The sequence below is a fragment of the Cyanistes caeruleus genome, chromosome 1 (genome assembly GCF_971803275.1).
Source record: "Cyanistes caeruleus chromosome 1, bCyaCae1.hap1.1, whole genome shotgun sequence".
Classification (NCBI taxonomy): Eukaryota; Metazoa; Chordata; class Aves; order Passeriformes; family Paridae; genus Cyanistes; species Cyanistes caeruleus.
Window position 1 is genome coordinate 142,681,934 of NC_141701.1, and position 21,464 is coordinate 142,703,397.

Below are 21,464 nucleotides of genomic sequence, written 5' to 3' on the forward strand. Positions count from 1 at the left end.
CATCCCTTGTTTGCTCTGAGCCTAAAAGCCAGAGCCCTCTCCTCTCCCACCTGCAGCACCACCCTGAGGCACCATCCCCACAGGCTCTCTCCTGCTTGCCACTTCACGGTCCTGGAGAATCCAGTTGTCACAGCCCAGGCTGATCCCTCATCCCGGCTGAGAAGGTGCAAGAAACCCCTGGGACTGATGTGCCCTGCCCAGAACTTTGGGTCAGAGAGGAGCTTCTCAGAAGCAAAGTCACAAGGAGTACAAAGGGCACAAGGGCACAAGGGAATGTGAGGAGTGTGGATTATGAGAGGCAGTGAAGACAGAGACAACTGGCTTTAGAACTGGAAGATGAAGCTGGGGATCTGGGGGGTTTGTCCCCAGTGTGTTCAGAAACCAAGGTCTTAGCCAAATAAAAACGTTATATGAAAGAATATATCAAATTCACGTAAACTGCATTTTCATGCTGAAAATGCACTCAAGCAAGATATCAACTGGCTACTCTGGCTAAAGATATAATAATGTCCTCTTCTCTTGTATGTGTGAAATAGTCACATCAGGAGTTTTTTCAAATGAAATCCCAGAAAACACTCTATGATGACCTGGGGTTAGCCCACCTGTGCTGAATCAACATCACAGCTCAGAGAGGGGTAAAATCTTGGAAAAACTGTGAATCAAATTTGTTCTTGCAATACAAACTGTTTTAGTTTTTTGGTTTTTTTTCCCAGGGGAACTACATATAAGAAAACCAAGGATGCAAGTTAACTCAGTGGGAAGAAGCTTTTTGTACCAATAACAAAAAATGACAAAGCATCAATACATTTAACAAATCTTCTGAATAAAGAAGGTTAACGAAAAGGAAATAATTACTTGAAACCTTCCTCTGGGCAGAATTTCATTTGAATAAAAAATTTCAATAGTGCATGACACTAAGTCTTCCCTATTACATTACCAATTTAACTGGTGTAAGCATTCTGACTTTGGATTAATGAAACTTCTGTTTCATCTTGGTTTTTATTTGTTCCCAACTGATGCAAGCTAACTGATATAACTTCAGTTTAATTTGAAACAAAAGTGGTTTAGATAGTTTTTAAATAAAACTGCTTGGAAGAAATGTGCAATCTATCCCCATGTGATCTGGAGGCCTCACATCAAAATAAAGATGTTCATATACCAAAAATATGCAAAGAATTGAATTTCATCCCATCTATTTTTCCCCTGCTCATTAGTAGCCAGACAAAGCCAGGGTCAGGTACTCACTTGCTTCCAGAGGTTTAGCACTTCATACATCTGATAACATTGCAAGACAAGGCAAGAGTCCTCCTCTTGCCTCCAAAGTGATGTAGGGGAGGTTTTAAAGGTCAGTAAACAGATCAGCTAAAAATCAAACCAAGAAATGGTAGAAAAAGAGCAAGAAAAGAGAATGAAGCACGATCAAGGTGTGTGATTGAAGCCTGTTCTTGGGATGCCCTGTTTGGAGGATACTGAGCTCTCCTGCTTTCTCCAAAAGGCAAGATTTAAATCCCAGAAAGTGAAAACCTATCCCTCTTAATTGTGGTGAAAGGGCATTTTATTAAAATCTCAAGGACAGTCTTAAAACCAGAAGGAAATACTGGAGACATTTTAATACATAAAAATTGTCGCAGCTCTTAAGTAAAATTGCTTCCTTATATTGCTAAAAAAATGTTTAATGTTAGATAAACATGGTATCTGTGGAATTCATGGCATTCCCTGGAGAAACACACAAGTACAGTTAAACAAGTGGTCCTCACAGCACCTGATGATGTAAGTAAATATTATCCTGTTTTTACACAGCTAGATGTTACCCCATTCTCTGGATGATAATCCCAAAAAATTAGATTATTTCACTGCTAGCTCCAATGCCTCTGGAAGCCAACAGACCTTAGACAGGTGTCTGTACTTAGAAGCATTAAGAAGATGAAGAAATAAGTAATTTTAAATTTTGGAACTGAATTTCCCAGCTGTCAATCCTGACCTGAATTTCCTGGACTATTTAAAATACAAATGTAGAAGCTTGTCACCGAAAGTTAAACAGTATAAAGATGATTAATCTGAGCTGCTGACATGGGGTTGTAGGCCAGGGATGTCGTGTTTGTGGACTTTCAGTATTTCCTGGTAAGAATAGCTCCCAGGGCCAGAGAGAAGAGGGGGCAGGAAGCCCTGTCTACTGTTATTAAAATGGTCCACTGAGCTCATGCCTTTAAGGAGGCTCAGCCAAATAAATAGTCAAACATTAACCTTTTTAGCTTAGAAAGGAAAGAAAAAAAGTCCATGCACAATGAAAATCAGTACTGTGGTGAGCCATGCCCCGTCTGCAGCACTGGTCCTGCCCAGATGTTTGGACCCCCTCTGCTGCCAGATGTGGCTGCTCACAGTGGTGCTCACCATAGGGTGCATTTGTCCACACATCAGGGACACTGAGCCCTGATTTCTCATTTGAGAAGTACATATTAATTCATAGAACCAGAGCCATTTAGCCTAAAAAAGACCTTTAAATTCATAAGTCAAACCATAATTCATTAATCTGCTGTGTAAGCAAGGTGAAGACTAAATCAATGACCTAAACATTTGCAGAGAGCACACAGAAATGAAAATAACTTGGTTAATCCTGTTTCCAGAACTGAACTACACTTTCATGTAATTATTTAAGAAAAATTGACATAAATTCACAAGTAAGAAATTCCTATTCTGTGCCTCCCTGAGGCAGTGATAAATCATACACCTTAAATAATAAGTGGGGGTGTGGTTGGAGCCTTTGCCTGCAGAACCAGCTTAGTGCAAAATCCTGGGCTTTGCACTTTTGAATCAAATAAAGAAACATCATGCAAAGGAGAAAACTTCTGGCCTGTTTCATTAATGGACATGTAAACAGCAAACACTTGCCATTTAAACTCTTGCAGGATTTTTTATGCAAATGGCCAGTGAGAATTTTTTTTTCAGGTATTTTGAAAGAAAATAGGAACCCAGATCTTCCAGAAAAGGTATTTCTATGAAGAAGCTTGAGTACAGCTCTCTTTAAAATTTCTCCAGGTCTCTAGCAAGTCCTAAAAGACTTCAGCTCATACAGAAGCTGGTACTGCAAACTTGAGTACAGAGAAATGTTGAAGACATCTGTCAGAGCCTCATGGTAACATTAGAAGGAAGAAGTGGCTCCTTCTAAGAGAAAAAGAAATGTGGGAGTTTCAGGACAGCATCAAATTAGACAATTCTCTGAAAAAAAGAGAAAAATTAGCTTGCCTAATTGAGCAATTGCTCAGAGGTGAAGAGCCTGGCCAGGAGGAAACAAAGATGTCTGGAGAGCTGGGAGGAATGAGGGTTAAACTCCCAGAGGGCATCCCTGAGGTTGCACAGTGTGCTGGAGGCTGACCAAAATGTGTGCTTGCTTTTTGGGAACAAATATCCAGAACCAGCTGAGCCAGCACTGAGGTGCACAGACTAAAAGGTGATAAAGGGCTAAGACTGAGTACTAGTTATTTGGATTTAGCTGAGTTACATTCTTACAAGAATTGTGACGGTGAAAGTGATGATGACAGCAGTGTTTTCTCAAATGCCTCAGAAATGCAAAAGCTTTCTGCTTCCAGAAAGACAGAAGAAATCAGTTGATGCAGGTAAGTAGTGAGATCAGTAATTGACATACACTTACTGCCATTTGCTAATGGTAGATGTCAGACATAAGACAGCATGTAATTGGAGCAGATTGTAAAGATAATTATAGAACACTTCTCAGACTATAATTCAATTTTATTTTTTTTTTTGGTTGCTAAGTAAGAAAATATTGAAAATGAAAAGTAGTGCCACAGACATTGTGAAAGTATATGAAAATATTTTCGCTGTTGTTTAGCTGGGCACTATTTTTGCTTCCAAAAGTCACTGATAATTCTGGTTCTACATCTTCTTGTCATAAATGCTCAGTCTCTTAACATAATAAACTATCTCCCATGTCAGCTAGGAAAACAAGTAAGAAAAAACTCCTCTCAGAGTGTATTTTTTCTGTGACCACTTAATATTTAAGTCACAGAGTTACTGAAATTCTTTGGATATACATCTGTTACTCTGCACAAACAAAGAGTAACTTATAATTCTGCCTATTATCAAGAAAGCAGGAAACTCTCCTAGGACTACCCCCAAAATATAAAAAACATTCAAAAGAGCAATGCTTCAAATTTTTAGAATGCATCGTCACTGCAGATTTTAATCCTAATCCTAATTTTGTTTGATAATAATCAAACTGAAATGGATTTAATCTATCTCAGGTAGTAAAAACTGGGTGAAATGGTCAATGTTAAAATATCCTTTTATTTTTAATAGAAAAATAAGTAATTTTCCTCATTTTCTGAATAATTTCACATTTACAAGGATATTTGTTGTTGATTGCTGTGAAACCATGAAAATATTAAGGCATGTTCAAATAGGAGTTTATCCATGTCAGTAGAAAGAATCTTAAGATGTTTTCTGACTATTAATAGTTATTTTTATAAATTAATTGTACATTAACCTGTTGTAATTTTCACGTTCTTTAGGTAAGGTAAAGATGGTCAGTTCAGAGAGGCATATTAGATAACAAAATATTGCTCATATTAATTTTACAATGTGCCAACAGTTTTGTATGAAATCTTAAAGCACCAATCTGCCTTTCTGTTGCTAAAAAATATGATATAAAGAATTAACTGGAGGGCAAGCTATTAAAAATTGCTAGTTCCTTTTTCATCCATGGATGTTTTCCCTAAAAAACTTCACAGAAAAAACCCAGAAAAATGTAAAGGAATTTACTTCAGGAAGTTTGCTCTCCTATACTCTACTTCACATTTCTACTTCAGTAGATTGAAAAAGTCACTAAAAAGTTAAAAAATTTTGTAGAAGAAAAGCTGATGACTTTTCCAGAGACTGTAAGCATCACTGGTGCTTCAAACCTTGATGAGAGGGGGAGCAGCTGTTATTCCTATAAGGCCCACGGTGGGGTGAGAGACCAGCTGTGCACGTGTGTGTGTTTGGATCTTTCAGTGTATTACAGAATATTTTTACAGAATAATGGACATTTCCTATCTCCAGATTCCAGTACCCTCAAATTCTCTGAACTTGTGAAATGTGTTATCAATTCCAACCTCAAACGGAGCAGTGGGGAGGATCTTTATTTTGTGTAAACAGGCTTTGCCAGGCTGCAGGAGCCTAATAAACACATCTTGTGTGGGACTGACTTTCAAACCAAAGTTAATTTAAACTTTGCCAAGAATAGCTTTTTATTAGATTTTTGCTTTTAATAAAAAGAACGATTTATGAAAATTATTAAAATGCACAAAATACCATTGTAAAAAATACCTTAAATATATAATAATCAAATAGTTCCTTTAAGAACAATGAAAATGCAACACCCAGAGAGAACTATCTAATATATTAAGGGGAAATATATTTCCCAAGGTTTTATTTTCATTCCTTTTTTCTGTGCAGTACCTCACATTTAGCCAAGAAAGTTCCTTTTTATGCATCTTAGCTCAAATCCAGCATGTGAGCTAATATGCCCAGCTATGTGCAGAAAGAGCTCAGGCATGAATTCATGTTCCCTGCTGCCAGCTGTGCTACAAGGCCAGTAAGCTCTGGCACAGGGACAGGAGGAGAAAGGAACTTCACAGTTTCCCCACTACCAGAGCTCATCTGCAGTGGTGTAAAGGAAGAAAATGACTGAAGGTCATGAAGTTTCCTCTCAGTGGTCCAGGATTTGCTGCACACTTTCCTGTACACTGAGGTAGATCACTCTGTCCACAGTATTCATTTGGCTTTCCTGGGTTGCACTTTCATAAGCCATGGTGAATTAAGAAAGGGACTTCTAAATCATTTCAAAGTGTTAAGGCAGAGAATGAAATGCCCAGATATGCAGCAATTGACATCTGCCATGTGCCCACGGAAATTAAAGGGATCTCAGGTGTCTAAACAGCTTGGAGAAACCGAATATGGTACTTGCTCAGGTGGCACAACAAAAAAATGAAAATCATATGTGAGAAAGGTGGAGTCACTTCCCTTCCCCTTCTTTTTCTCTTTGCCTTCCCTTCTCCATCCCTTCTCTGTCCCCTTCTGCTTCCCCAGGATAAAAATTAGAAGATGTGATTTGATTTATATTTTAAGCATGAAAATAAATTGTTTATTATGAAAATAAATTTGTTTATTATTGTAAAAATTATTTCCAACTTGGAAATAATTACAGAACCCTTTGCATGCCATTCACAGGAAACTTGATTAATTTATCTAAGTAACAAATTCTTTATTTACAGGTGGCATCAGGTAGCCATCCAGACACATATGTGGTAGATACAGCAAAAGAAAAATACATTTTATGATCTGTTTGTGAGACACAAGCAGACAGATGCAAAAGGATGGAATGGAATTGGAGAGGTGAAGGGGAAAAAATCAATTGACTTCAACAGGAAAAGAGAAAAGCAGTACATCTTTGCATAAGCAATGCCAGACAAGCATGTTCATCCCATCCCACAGTAGGATTGTTTCCTATGGCATATTCATGATTGCTTTGTCTACTCTGGTTTTAATGTTTCAAATTATGGGGATTCCACCATTTCCTTTGAGAGCCTGCTCTGCAGCCTAATGCTGCTCATCCCCTGGAAGATTTCCCTGATACGTGTTTCTGTTTCCCTTCTTATTTCCATGACCTTATTCAGTTATATCCTCTTTACCCTGCTTTTTTTCCCCCACTTCAACTTCCCTGGTGCTTTTGCCTTTGAAATCATCACAAGCAGCTGCTTGGGCCATCTCTTGCTGTTGCTTCACAGAGTAAGCACTTCTGTAATTTCTTCTGATTTTTTCCGTTGTTTCTGCGAATGCCTCCTGCTTTTGACTTTTCTTTTGCTACTTTGGCCAAACCCCCACTCCCCCCTCACTCAAGAGAGAAGAGAAGCTGACCTGTTCATTCACAGACACAGTCCTCTCACTTCTGCTAAGGTGTGCAGGAGACACACACATCATTTTAGGTGCTTTAAGTTAACAGGGTCTCTATGCAAGAGCTTTTTCCTTCCCCTAAATATTTTTAGTGCCTTGTCACCTTCCTAAATGTTGAGATGTTGTGAATGTTTTCTACTGTAGACCTGGCTTTGGGCTAAATCTCTGCAATCATGGACACATCTTTTTTCTGAGAAAGCTAGGAAAAAGACTTTTTTACCTAAGCAAGGTCAACTCTACGTGGTCCTTCAGAGGTTTCACCCAGATAGCAATACCATAAGGTGATCCACAGTCACCAGTAGGATTTGACCACTACACAGGTACTGTTAAGCAAAAATACACTTATTTCTGACCATGGTAATTAATCACTGCGTCCAAAATTAAAATAGTATTCTGCTCTTCTTGGAGTCTGGAACTTCCCAACCTCACAACCTCTTACCTATAAACCTAAAAGGATCTATGAATAAAGACCAGCCAACAAGATCAAAAGTTCTGATTTCTTTTTCATTGCAATTTCAGTGTTTCACCAAAACTATTGTGCAAATTTATATGCTTGAGATTTCCTTCCTGGAGTCTGGGCTCTGACACTTGGCACAAGTAAGAAATGTTTCCTCTTGAGATCAGCCCAAGGGAACAGGGGGTGTTTCCAAAGGAGGCTGCCATGGCCCCATGCACATCCCCGTGCTGGAGCTTGGCTTCAGAGCCCCACGTCAGGGCTCCCACAGCACTCACCTCTGTCTGCACCTCGCCCCCGGTGATGGGATGGCCCTGCCTGCCCAGGGGACCCTGTAGACCCCAAAGACCCTCCACAGGAGCCAAGACCCAGAACATCACCCTGAGTGAGTGCTGAATTCAGCCATTTCCACTGCTGACACCCAACCTCAAGTGATTACTCTTCCTTTCAAACACCTAACAGCTGAAACCCTGGGCTTGTCATGGAAGAGCCAAACAAATTCAGTCACAATGATGTGAGTGTTCAACCATTTCTCTTTAGGACCCTTTATATAACTTCATGAAAAATTTGTAAAGTGGTAAACACCAGCAGTACAGATCTGAAAAGACAGGTAACAAGTTAAATAATCATATTGTATCAGTACGGGGGAAGTAAAGTTGCAACTCAGAGATACACATGGGTGAGGGAAGCTGGACCGCCACAAAGCCTTCCCTTGCCTCCTTCTAGGCTGCCTTCATCATGGTTGAAAAAGCCACTCTGCAGAAGGCTGATACTTTCAGCCTATTTCATCCCACATAACACAACAAACAAAACTCAGATTCTCAGGTAGGAACCCTGAAGCATATTTGGACTTAATTGCTTTTCTTTGTTTAGATCTGGATGTAATGAACAAGAAAGACCTGGATACGTTTTTTAATCTGTATTTGAAACATGCAGTGCTCAACAAAAGGTAAAAATTCTTACTTCTGTGTAAGTGCACAGTGCACAGGGCTGGAGGAGAGGCATTTGTACAACCCTAAATAATGTGTGTCACCATGCTGCTGAAAGCAATGGCCCTTCTCAAAGGAGGCTGACCAGGTGGATTTCCTTCTCACTGCATTGAAGAGAAGCCCACAAAAGGTTACAAGAAAACAACATATATGACAATGAAACAAACAGCAGCACCATAAAATTAAGGGACACTTTGTGTGCTCAAGCCTTGTTTACACCAGGCAAACTCATCAAAGTATCCCAACCAGTTCTGCTGCTGGTCTGGCTGGAGTGATGCTGGCATGGGCCACGGTTGGGTGTAAGCAGCTCTCCAGTCTGGGGCTGGTAACCAGCAAAAACATGAGAAACCACCAGCCCTGCACATGCTGCAGGGATCACTCCAGTGCTAATGCCTTTACAGCACAGCTGGCAACATGATGTAATTTGGTTCCCTTCCACAACATAATAAAAAACTACTTTGTTTAGTATAGTTGCAGCCTAAGCTTTATCTTTCCAAGAAACTCCTATATCCTTTTCTTTCACTGACTACAACAGTAAGCTGGCAAGTCACAGCTGACCTGGGGATGATTATGATGATTCCTTTCTGCTAACACTGGGTCCCACAAGGACCTGTTCTACCTTTTAGACTCCCAAAGATTTTTGAAACCATAGGTGCTGTGGTGTTTTGCTCCTTCTTTCTTGTGAGGGATTAAAAAAACCCACCAAACGCAAAGCAAACTAATAATCTAATAATCCCCAGCCCAAACCAAAAAAAAAAAGAAAAAAAAAAAAAAAGAAAAAAAGAAAATATGTACAGAGAAAAAAAGGAAGATGTTCCTTTTGGAATGTATTTGTTGATTTGTTGATTGGAAAGGCAGTTTTATTAAATGTTTTCAAAACACTCCTTTTGTTGGAGTGGTGTAATTAAGAATCCTCAGTATTTTTTACCGTGTTCACCAGATACTGGCTCAGTGTCAGCTGGTACACATGTCAACTTTTTCATCATATTAACATTGCTACTCTTTCATGGCAATGTGCACCCATGGGTAAGTGATACACACACTGGAATTGCCATGGCTTGTTTGGAACAGAATAGAGTAGAATTGGAATTAGGATAGGATAGGATAGGATAGGATAGGATAGGATGGGATAGAGTAGAATAGAGTAGAGTATAATAGAGTAGAGTAGAGTAGAGTAGAGTAGAGTAGAGTAGAGCAGAGTAGAGTAGAGCAGAGTAGAGTAGAGTAGAATGGAATGGAATGGAATGGAATGGAATGGAATGGAATGGCATAGAATAGAATAGAATAGAATAGAATAGAATAGAATAGAATAGAATAGAATAGAATAGAATAGAATAGAATAGAATAGAAAAATTTTGGTTGGGAAAGACCCCTAAGATCATAGAATCCCTCTGTTAAGCTGACACTGTGCAGTCCTCCATTGGCTGTATGCAGAGAATAGGAGTGAAAATAGGGTTAGGCTGGAAGTTGTTTGGCAGGTGGGGAAGGAAAAGGGGGCACAGGGTTTTGGAATTGAATCTCTGCCTGCCTCAAGCACATAACTCCTTCCCCACCTTCTTTGGCAAAACGGGACGTGCAGCCCCACTGCTGGGAGGTGGCACGAGTGAAACCAGTGCAGCCCTTTCCTGTGCTCCCCCGGAGCCCCCGGCCCCTGCACATCCCGGACATCTAGTACGTCCTGCACACCTCGGCCATCCCGCACACCTCCCACACATCTCCCGCACACAGCACACCTCCTGCACACCTCCCACACTCTGCACACCTCCTGCACACCTCCCACACATCTCCCACACATCTCCCGCACACAGCACACCTCCTGCACACCTCCCACACACAGCACACCTCCTGCACACCTCCCACACATCTCCCACACATCTCCCGCACACAGCACACCTCCTGCACACCTCCCACACATCTCCCGCACACAGCACACCTCCTGCACACCTCCCACACTCTGCACACCTCCTGCACACCTCCCACACATCTCCCACACATCTCCCGCACACAGCACACCTCCTGCACACAGCACACCTCCTGCACACCTCCTGCACACCTCCCACACATCTCCCACACATCTCCCGCACACAGCACACCTCCCGCACACAGCACACCTCCTGCACACCTCCCACACATCTCCCACACATCTCCTGCACACAGCACACCTCCTGCACACAGCACACCTCCTGCACACCTCCCACACATCTCCCGCACACAGCACACACCACACACCTCCCGCACTCCGCACACCTCCTGCACACCTCCTGCACACCTCCCACACACCTCCCACACACCTCCCGCACCCCGCACACCTCCTCCCGCACACCTTCCACACTCTGCACACCTCCCGCACACAGCACATCCCGCACACAGCACATCCCGCACACAGCACATCCCGCACATCACTCCTCCCGCACACAGCACATCCCGCACATCACTCCTCCCGCACACAGCACATCCCGCACACAGCACATCCCGCACATCACTCCTCCCGCACACAGCACATCCCGCACACAGCACATCCCGCACATCTCTCCTCCCGCACACAGCACATCCCGCACACAGCACATCCCGCACTCAGCACATCCCGCACTCAGCACATCCCGCACATCACTCCTCCCGCACACAGCACATCCCGCACACAGCACATCCCGCACACAGCACATCCCGCACATCTCTCCTCCCGCACACAGCACATCCCGCACACAGCACATCCCGCACATCTCTCCTCCCGCACACAGCACATCCCGCACACAGCACATCCCGCACACAGCACATCCCGCACATCTCTCCTCCCGCACACAGCACATCCCGCACACAGCACATCCCGCACTCAGCACATCCCGCACTCAGCACATCCCGCACACAGCACATCCCGCACATCACTCCTCCCGCACATCACTCCTCCCGCACATCACTCCTCCCGCACACAGCACATCCCGCACTCAGCACATCCCGCACTCAGCACATCCCGCACATCACTCCTCCCGCACACAGCACATCCCGCACTCAGCACATCCCGCACTCAGCACATCCCGCACACAGCACATCCCGCACTCAGCACATCCCGCACATCTCTCCTCCCGCTCTCCTCCCGCAGCTCCCGCGGCAGCGGCGGCCCCGGGGCGCGCGGGGCGGGGCCGGAGCAGCGCGTGGCGCCCCCTGCGGGCGGCGGCGGGGCCGCGCGGTCACGTGGATGTGACAGCGGCAGTGCCCGGCCAGCCCCAGTCGCGGCAGCGGCACCGCAGCGCCAGCGCCGCCGCCAGCCCGAGCCGGGCGGGGACAGCGGGGCCGGGGCCGGGGCGAGCCCAGGGGGAGCCGCCGCCGCGGTGCCGGGCGGCGGCGGGCGGGGAGGGTGGGCCGGGCGCGGCGAGGAGCCGATGCGGAGCGATCGCGGGCGGGCGGCGGGAGCAGCCATGGCGGGGCCCCGCTGAAGGAGGCGGCGAAGGAGGAGGAGGAGGAGAGGGGAGGAGAGGAGAAACCTCCGCATTCCCTCCCTCCGCGCCCCGTCCCCCCGCGCGGACCGCCCGCCCGCCCGCCTCCCCCTGCATGCCCGGCTGAGAGCGCGGGGAGGACTCAGCCACCCGCCGCGGCCCCGCCGCCTTCCCGCGCCCCGCCAGCCGCGGACAAAGGGGGAGAGCGGGCAGCCAGAGGAGGGGAGAGCCCGTCCCCGCCGCACGAGCATGGCGGACCGCAGCCTGGAGAGCGTGTCCCTGCCGCTGGAGGTGCGGGCCCGGCTGGCCGAGCTGGAGCTGGAGCTCTCCGAAGGTAAAGGCGCGGCGGGGCGGGCGGCGGTGGGCGCGGGCAGCGCGGCAGCGGCGCGGCACCCCCGGCCCGCTCCCCCATCGCACACCCTCCGCCCTGCGGCCCTGCGGTGCCGGCCCCGGCCCGATGGCGCCCGGGGGGCTCCCCTGACGGCCCCTGCCGCCGGCGGGGGACCCCGGCGCGGGGGTTTTGTTCTACCTGCGAGCCCCCCGCGCTCCGCCGCGGCGCGGGCGGGGGCGGCAGGGGGGCTCTGGCGGCGGGGCTTGGCCGCGCACGCGGTGGTGCGGGAGCTGGAAAAATCCGTGGGGATGGCTTGGAGGGGCTCCTGCCCTGCCAGGGAAACGTGCCGTGTACCTGCGTGCCAGACCCCGCTGTGGCCGCATCGAGAGACTCCCACGGAGTCCACGCAGCGTGTGTGTGTGTGTGTGTGTCGGCTGCAACAAAACACCCTCTCGTAAGGTCGTTGTGGACAATACCGGTCAGGTCACTCAGACGAAACGATATATATATATATATATATACATATTTAATTGCGGGATTTATTTATTTATTTTTTTCATAAATGTGTAATTGGAAGCTTGTGGTGGCTTCTTGGCGTGGTTGGTTGTGATGCTCCGCCGGTCCCCGTGCTGGGAAGGCGCGCACGCAGCCCGAGCTGTTGCCGTGGCAGGGAGGATGAGCGGGAGCCCCAGCCCGCCCTCCGCTCCTCAGCCCGGCTCCCGCTCCCCGCTTCCATGTGTGTCAGCGCCGGGCTAGGAGCGACAGGCAGCAGCGAGGAGCGGCTGTCAGTGCCCTCTCTGATGGGCACTGAGCGCCCGGAGTCGTGCAGACGCTTTTAGTGTATCTGATGGAATCGCTGTCTCCCGGAGGGAGAGAGTGGGCAGTATTCATATGTACTGATGCTAGCGTTGGCTCTTTCTTGAAACGCAGATAAGCTGCCTCTTCCTTTTTTTTTTTTTAAAATAAAAAATAAAAAAATGCTGCCCCCAAATATCAGTGTTTGTTCACCACCAAGAGGCTACAGCACTTCATAGAAGGGACAAATGACCCAGCGTGTCCCAAATTAGTTATTGGAAGTGGTCAATATATTGAGCTGTCTGTCTGTCTTCTGTCTTTTTGTAACGGTTTGTAAGGGCTCCGAGCCAGAAAGTAAAATGCGCTGGGGCCAGTTTCATCAGCAGGGAGGAGCTGATGTTGACATTGTATTTTCCTTTTAACGCTTTGAGGGTGAAGAGAATGAGCTACTGAGATTGCTTGTGGCTCCCATTTCTGTGCCTCCCCCTCCCTGATAGGGCCCTGAAAACTTGAAGTAAGAGGAGTTAAATACAGTATTGCCTTTCTGTGATGCACTGCCCGTCCATTGGCCATCGTCTGTGGTAGTGAGGGTGGGAAGAGCTGCTTCTATCATGGTACATGCAATGTCTTTATGCAGAAAATGCTTCTTGGTGTGTGTCACAATTGTCTACACACCAATGAGATACTAATTAAAACATCTGTTAGTAAATGCTTACCAAAAACCTGAAATCAAACTGGCATAGACCTTCAATAAATATGCTAATGCAGTGTTCCAAAGTTGTAATACAGTTTTGTGGTGCAGTTTCTGTTGCTATAAGCATAATCCAAGGAAGCTCTGAGGAAGTGGGACATGGTTTGAAATTGGGCATCTGTATCTGCACTGCCGTAGTTTCCCTGCAGCTAGATCTGGAATGAGTTTAGGCCACTGACAGTGAATGAGTTTAGGCCACTGACAATATAGTTTTTTATGTGCCACTGGCGTTACATGCAGCAGACGGGGTGGCTTGTGTGTTCTGACTGTGGCAGCCTAAATGAGGATCAGTTGGAATTGGGAGGCAGGTAAAGAACAGGCAATATCACATTTTCAGTGTCTTCCCCCAGGCTGCTCTTGGTGTGTTCTTAGTCAAGTACATGACAGTGTTCAGTGCCTGAGAAAATGAAATAATTTACTGCTTAAAGCTCCTACCTTTAGGCATGTTGCAACTCCTGGCCTGTTCCCAAAATTAGTCCCTACAGAGAGTGGGATCAGTAATTTGTACAGTTTTATTGTGTTGTAGAAGTCTGCTCATACTCTGGCCATGCTACTTCTGAGTTAAATGGTTTTCAAAGCAGCTCTCTGTCTCTACACCCTGAATGTACAGAACCTTATGCTTGTGCTTCACTTGGCTGTAATGAGCCAGTCCACTCCCTTCGTTCACTGATACACATTTATGCAAGTGCATGAAAGTTCACATGATTGAGGTTTTAACATGTGTTCTGCTCATGATGTGTTAGGGTGTCTCTGTTGCCTTTATGAAGCAGGAGACTTTTGGAGGCAATAGGCAACTGTATGCTTTATGTGTTTGGGTCTTATTGATAACACTGGGAGCAGAGTGACTGCTGTAATTTATGTCCCTTTTTAAAGTGCTTTCCCAAGTCAGACTTCCTTGGAAGACGTTTTTTCAAGTGCTGCATTTCTGAACCATTGTATTTGTTGTGTTGTTTGAGTATGAGGTTTTTGTTTCTGGGTGCTGTGGGTCTTAGAGCTGCTGCCTGTACCCAGGCCTTGTGCCAAAACCTGCTATGGACAGTGCAGCTTTAGGAACACTTTCTGAAAGGGAGCTGCTGCTTTGTGGGAAAGAGAGGAGCACCAGCAGGATTATTGTGTGGTTATTCCTTGGCTGTGAGCTAAAGCTGTCTCCTTCCTAGCTCTAGGAAGTGTGATAGAGTGGGTCCTGCCCACGCAGTGCATCTCAAAACTAAACTGAACATAAAATAGCTGTGTCCCTGTGCCCAGACCTGGTTACTGTGCCACTAGCACAGCGGGCACTGTGCAGGTGTTGGAACCACAGTCTTCACTGGGAGTTGTCATCACACATTTCAGATGGGCCGTGGTGTTTTCCCCAGCCCCTATAGCCAAATCCAGAGTTCCTTGTTCAGCTGCACACTGGGCATAGCCTCTCTGGCAGCAGAGATGTGGCAGGAGAGCCTCAGGAAGTGTCAGATAGCACGTGCTTTGTAGACCATAGAGCAAAGTGCCTCTTTTTTTTTTCTTTTTTTTTTAGTGGTTGTGCACTGCTTGTTTGTTGAAAGGGAGGAGGAAGGTTGAAAGGACTTTAATGGTGCTCTGTGAAGTTTGTCTCTGTGACAATCCTAACCTGTTGGTTACTGTGGGCAAGCCACATGCCTTCCACCTCCCCTTTGCTGTGGTCTGAATGGGCTTTTTTTGCTTTTAACATAGCTATTTAAAAGGTACTATGGATGCAAATGAGAATAACCATTTTAGATTTTGTTAGTTTCATTAGTGTGACTTGGAAGGTGAAGATCAGCCAGACTCAGAAATGCATAGCAGGTTCCTCTGTGTCCAGGTTGCCTGCCCCACGCGAGGAGCGAGTGCCAGAGGTAGCCTGGCACCCCGCAGAATGTTGAGAATGATCACGGTGATGTGGTGGCATGTAGTGTTACATTCAGCCTAAGGCATCAACAGCACACTTCTTGTTGATGTTTTCACTTCATTTTGGGAAGGGAATATTGCTTCTGGTTTTTCAGGACACAGCAGCTCAACAGAATTTCGAGTTTTTTAAATATTTGAAGTTGTGGAATCGTCCTTAATTCCAGATATTCTGGAGACGTTTGTGAGGCTGTGTTTGAGTGAACATGCTTGATGCTGGTATGTTATGTACATGTTCTCTGACGCTCTGGTAGTTTCCCTGAGCTACTCAAGCTTGCATTGCTCAGAAGTAGCCCTTCCAGGCTGATGCAATCAACATGTCACTCTGCAGTAGCTGCTCTTCAGGGCTGCTTAGGATTTTATGAGGTTTTTAGTTTTCTAACCATGTATAAAATTGTACTGGGTGGAAATAGATGAATCATACTGTTTTTTAGAATAGCTTGGGGGTTGTTAACTGAAGAACTGATTAAATAAAACCAGGAGTCTTGAAATGTGCTGTTTTATTAAAAAAAAAAAAAAAGTCATTCTACAACCCCTTCATTCTTAAAAACACATAAGAGTTTAAAAAATGCTCCCTCCCCCTTTTCTCATTTTGTCCTCAATTTCAGGGTATACAAGGTTAAATTGCCCTTCCAATTATTTAGTGAACCAAAATTAATTGGGCAGAGGTGCTCTATATTTCTTCCAGTATTTTATCCAAGATAACATAGCAGAAACACTTAAAGAACCACAGACACCACATGGAAAATGTGAAAACCATCGTGTTCAGAAACTATTTTCCCTGTGTTCCATACTATAATTAAAATTATAAAAGAGGACTAAAAAGTCCTCTTCCATTTTAAATATGTGAGGCATTGCAGGTTTCTTTTTTTGAAAGTCTCAACTTTTCTCCAAAGAGCACTTTCAAAAAAAGTCTCAGCAGATCTTTAATAAGTGATTACTTATTCCCAAAGGCACTGGATGTGAAGTCACCTAATTAATTTGGTCCTCTGCTTTCATTGTATTGACTGGCTCAATTATATTTGGTAATATTGCTTGGGTTGATTGAGTTACTTTCTGGCCAGGTTTATTATTTTATTTGGTGTAAGTTATGTCTTTTATTGTCTGCCTGTAGTTGCTGGGTTGAGACCAGAGATGTGTAGTTAACTCCTCTTGTTATTATTTCTCCCTAACATTTGCCAGCTGACTTCACTTGCAGAGAGGTTTTTAAAGTGTGAAAATTTCAATAACTAGCACACCTCTGTGATTTGGGACGCAGAGTCATCCTTTTAATTCACTCCTTGAGAGATAGTTCTCTGCTTAGAAAGTGAGTATCACCTGTGCAATGACAGAGTGTTAATGCTTCTTGAGTTTAGGTGAGAAATGAACTAAGAAATTCAACACTCACATTTGCTTCGTGCTGTTTTTTGAGCTGTTGAGAGTTGGCTCATGTTTTCAGTTACTTTCTTCTGGTGGAGAGAGGACTAATTTACTCAAAATACATAAAGCTGAAATTTTCATGGGAGTTAGATGGGAGACTAAGGCTTTAAGAAAATACACTGGATATCATGGAAATTATGATAAAATCAAGAGCACTGTCAACAGAAACCTTTCTTTTTTAGACGAAGCTCCTCTCATCAGCTATTTTGTTTCTCTGATGGTGCTCAAGTTGGAGAGGGACAGTAAGCTGATTATTTTAAAAACAGGTTCAATTCGTTCAAGGGTTATTCATTTGTATTTTCAGGCACTGGAATTTGAAGGGTTTCTTCTTCTTTTTTTTTTTTTTTTTTTAAATTCTAAATATTTTTAATTACCTCCTTCACTGTGCTATTTGGACTTAAGGGCTTTTAATGTGTGTCAAAAGAATTCTCTGCCACTCCTTCAGTAGAAGTACATGGTAATGCCTTGTAAAACAGACTATGCAAATCTCCAGGATGTTCCCAGAACAGCTGTCCTGAAGGCATGCTGTAAATATACCTTTATTGCCAGCTGATGTTGAGCAGCATTGATGCCCAGGGGTTACACTTAATAGATCATTCAGATGATCTTTACTGTATTACACAACTGACGCACTCGAGACACTTTTCCCAAGGATGTGTGAAAGTTGCCGAGGGGGTGTCAGTTTTATAGGCAAAGCAGAGAGTAAACAATGTATTTCTGAGGAGAACACACGCTGCAAGGAGCTGCCCTTTGCAGCTTCAGGTTATGTCTGGGTGGCTGTGCTGCGCAGCGCAGGGAGCAGGAGCCAGCGCTGCTTCCCCTTGCCACACCTGTGCGCACCTGTGGCTGTGAGTCAGCGTGCTGCCTTCCCTGGAAAGGTGCTCACCTGCCTGTGCTGATCCATCAGAAGGGAAACACAGTCATTCTGATTCCAGCAAACCAAATATCCTTTGGTATCGGAGGAATTCAGGTTTAGCACGCCTCTTTCATTTGGGTTAATTTTTCTTGGGGGAAAGTGTTTTCATGCTGTCTAAAAGCAGAGATAATAAACTAATTTTTGATGCAGGATTTGGATTGGGAACAGCAAAAAGACCAGTTTCTCTGAAGGGATATCAGCAGATTCCTTTAGGTCTTCCTAGCTCAGAATGGATGTTTGTGGTATGGTACGCAGAATCCTAAATGTACCATAGCTCTCCTATACTTAAAAATGCATTGACTGCGTTTTAATTTTTTAAGAGGCTATTTGTATAACGCGTCAAGCAGGACATATAATTTTTTAAAAATAACTGCTTTAATTCCCCAGCAACTGTCAGACAAGATGAGTCACTGCAGTATAAGAATTCACCACAGTGCATCACAGATTTGACACAAACTCTTAATCCATGTAAAATTATGCATGTATATTCCCCTATCTTCTCAGTGGGTGAGCTTCATTTTTGCCAAACTCATGATGATCCCATTCTGCCTTCTTTCCTCCCCCGCCTCCTTTTTTCCCCCTTTTCTTCTTGAGAACCTCCTTGCAGTCAGCAGCCCCAGCCCAGGATCTGGATGGAGCAGTCTTTTCCTGGCTTGTGAGGAGCCTTTCCTGATTGTTAACCACAGCTCCTGGTTCTCTCCTTGACTGTGGTGGTGTGGGGACATTTCCAAAACATGATTGCTCTCTGCAGAATTCTGTTCTTTCCTTGTACTACTAGGGTAAACATACATTAAAAGATGGGAACTGGCTTATTTAACTCCACTTGGTGCAGAACGCTGGGGAATTGCTCATTTTAGACCTGTGTAAATAAATCTCTTTGTTTTTCATTTTTTTTCCCCCCGGTAGTCTTGGCTTGGGCATCTAATTACTAGCAAGTATTATTTATCCCCAGGATTAAGTATGACTTCAAAACAGTGTAAAATATACTGGGGACATCATCATATTCTGCAATAAAACAGTAAATATAGGAGTAGAAATACTTAGAACAATACAGCTTGAGACAGATGCTGGGCAGAAGACTGTGGCCATGGCTTTAGCTGGAGCCTCTTGCCACAGAAGAGGAGGTTTCTGTGTAAAGCTGTGTGAAATCCTACCAGGGCACTCTGTGCATGGCTTTTGGGATGGAGGGAGGTGTGCCAGAGTGCTTCTTGCAGCCCCTTTTTGGAGAGCAGAGTCATTTGCTGGTTCCTGGCAGTTTGGTAGGCACAGTCTAACTTGCAGTGCTTAGAGCAGCATCCAGAGCCAGGGTGTGCATAATTGCCACATTATTTTACAGCAGAAGTTAATTTTGATGACTATATGATGTTTCAGTGATCTCTTTTTAAGACTTGTATTAAGAGGTTGGATAACTAGAGGAAGGACTCTCATGAAGGATCTTGATAACTTGGAAGAGAAGATGTTTCCTCCAACTTTTGAAGGGGCTGTTTGCTTTCCAAAGACTGAACCATACTGTCATTTAGGATGCTTGAGGGGGTTTTTGCTTTTATGTGTATGGCTGGGTCTGCAGAATGGTGGCAGTGGAGGGGACAGAGGGATTCTTCAAGTGCTGTCTATGTATCTAAGTAGAAATTGATGTTGGGATTTATTTGGTCCTGTATCTCTCTGGATCCAGAGTCTGTATTTCCAAACTGTGACATCTGCAGTTTATTCACTCAAATCTTGGCTTGATCTGTATTTAAGATTAAAATATCAAAAAAAAGATCCTGTAAGTGTGGTCTGGTAAGAGCTGCTCAGAAGCCAAGGAAATGTTTCATAATGAACCTGTGACAAATACTGAAGTGTAAACAATGGGGCCTGGTTTTTCACTGGTAGGCTGCTGGTTGAAAGTTTGCCTGGACCAGCAAAAATTCAGAGACTTTTGGTTGGCTTAGACACTCAAACAAAGTGTTCTGACACTCTTTTTCCTACTGTGTGGATGTCCATGTGTCCATAAACAGCCTGGCAAAATAGAGAGACCCTAGCAACAGTCTCCTCAGAGAAAGCAGCCCTGGACTGGTCCATCTGTGTGGACCCTCCAGGAAGAATTATGTGCTATTAGCAGGATGGCTGCAGGGATATTGCATCTATTACTGCCATTTAGTGAGAAAATAAACCAAACTGGTCTTTGGACTTTTCATATCAACTCTTACAGAATGGCTCTGGAATTGTACAGAAAATTTCTTTCTGGTAGTAGCAAATAATAAAACCTCACTTTTTTTTCTTTTGTGGGGATATCCTTAGTCATATTAACTCACATTTTTCATTGTTATAATTTAAAGGGGAATGAGTGAAGTTTAGAATTCTGTGTGCTATGCCTCTTATTCTTGAAAGAAATATTTAAATGACCAGTTATTTTTTATGAATGTGTGAACAAATAAAATTAAAGCATTGTGGTGGCATGCAAGCAGTTCAAATTTAGTGAAGAATCTTGAAGTAAAAATTGTTTGAAATGCTAGACTTCTTTGGCAGATGCCTGAGGAGGAACCAACAACACTTACCCAGTGAAAGAGCAAAATGTAGAAACATCCCTGCTCTTTCCTGAATGATGATAATGGCAAACCTCTTTGCTGAATTTGTTGGAAGAGCTCAGTTTCATTTGCCATGTTTTTTAGTCTGAAAAAATAATGGATACTTTCTTTAGTAGATGCTGTAAGTTCTCTGAGTTTTGTGAAGTAAGGGATTAACCTTTTTTAAGAAAAAGTACTGTTGGACTGTGGAGTAATGTTTATTGCTGAGAGGGAAAATAACAGGCTGTACTTTTAATTTGCTCTACTTCAAATTTGCTTTGTGTTGTAATAGAAAAGGTTGATTTGTTATGGTGAGCAGCAACAATGGGACTATCAGCAGTTAAATTTAATAATATTTTGCTTTTATGGTGATGGAAAAAAGTCTTGTGTTTTATGTTTATGAATTTCATGCTGTTAAAGTTTGGCACATTCCAATCACAAGGTTTTATCTGTGTCTCTGGCAAACACTGACTTCAGTCACAGGCTTGGGAGAATTGGACAAGCATTTCAGAATAGATCTTGAAGAGTGACCAAGAGTAGAGGCATGGACATTGGGGATTAAAGCAGTCTTAATAAACATTATTTACCAGGAGAAAGGTTGGAGTTTATTTTGATTATTTGAGAAGTCTTGTGTTGGGGATGGAGGAATACTTTCTCATACTGCAGAGCATTAGCAGTCCAAAACAACAGAAGACTGAACTCCTAGGAATGGAAATTAGACAAATGGAGTTTGAAGATAAGACAGAAAATATTAATAACAATAGATAAACTGTGAAACACTTGCATAGAAGACTCAACAGCTTTCAAAACAAATCTACCTACAAGTAGAACTGGTGGATGGCTCCTTTCTAAGACATAGTAAATGTAGGAAGTCTGTGTGTATACATAGGTATGTAAACCACTGGAGCCACCCTTGACCAGAAATACACTGGTTTAGTGCTTTTGTAGTGGCATTTTTTAAATGTCTAGTCCAATATTATGATAT

General features: G+C 44.0%; 1 protein-coding gene across 9 annotated transcripts in view; it reads left to right on the forward strand.

Moving 5' to 3' along the window:
• The first annotated feature begins 11,910 nt into the window (after nt 1-11,910).
• DIP2C (DIP2 acetate--CoA ligase C (putative)) overlaps nt 11,911-21,464 on the forward strand; it is a 308,352-nt gene continuing 298,798 nt past the window's right edge. For 3 of the 9 annotated variants that reach the window (XM_086864699.1, XM_086864719.1, XM_086864722.1), the window contains exon 1: nt 11,932-12,156. In XM_086864699.1, coding sequence (XP_086720825.1) covers nt 12,072-12,156 — 85 coding nt within the window. In that variant the 5' untranslated portion in view covers nt 11,932-12,071. Of the gene's footprint in view, nt 12,157-21,464 lie in introns of all 9 variants that reach the window. The other 6 variants (XM_086864692.1, XM_086864706.1, XM_086864721.1 and 3 more) reach the window with 4 other exon arrangements.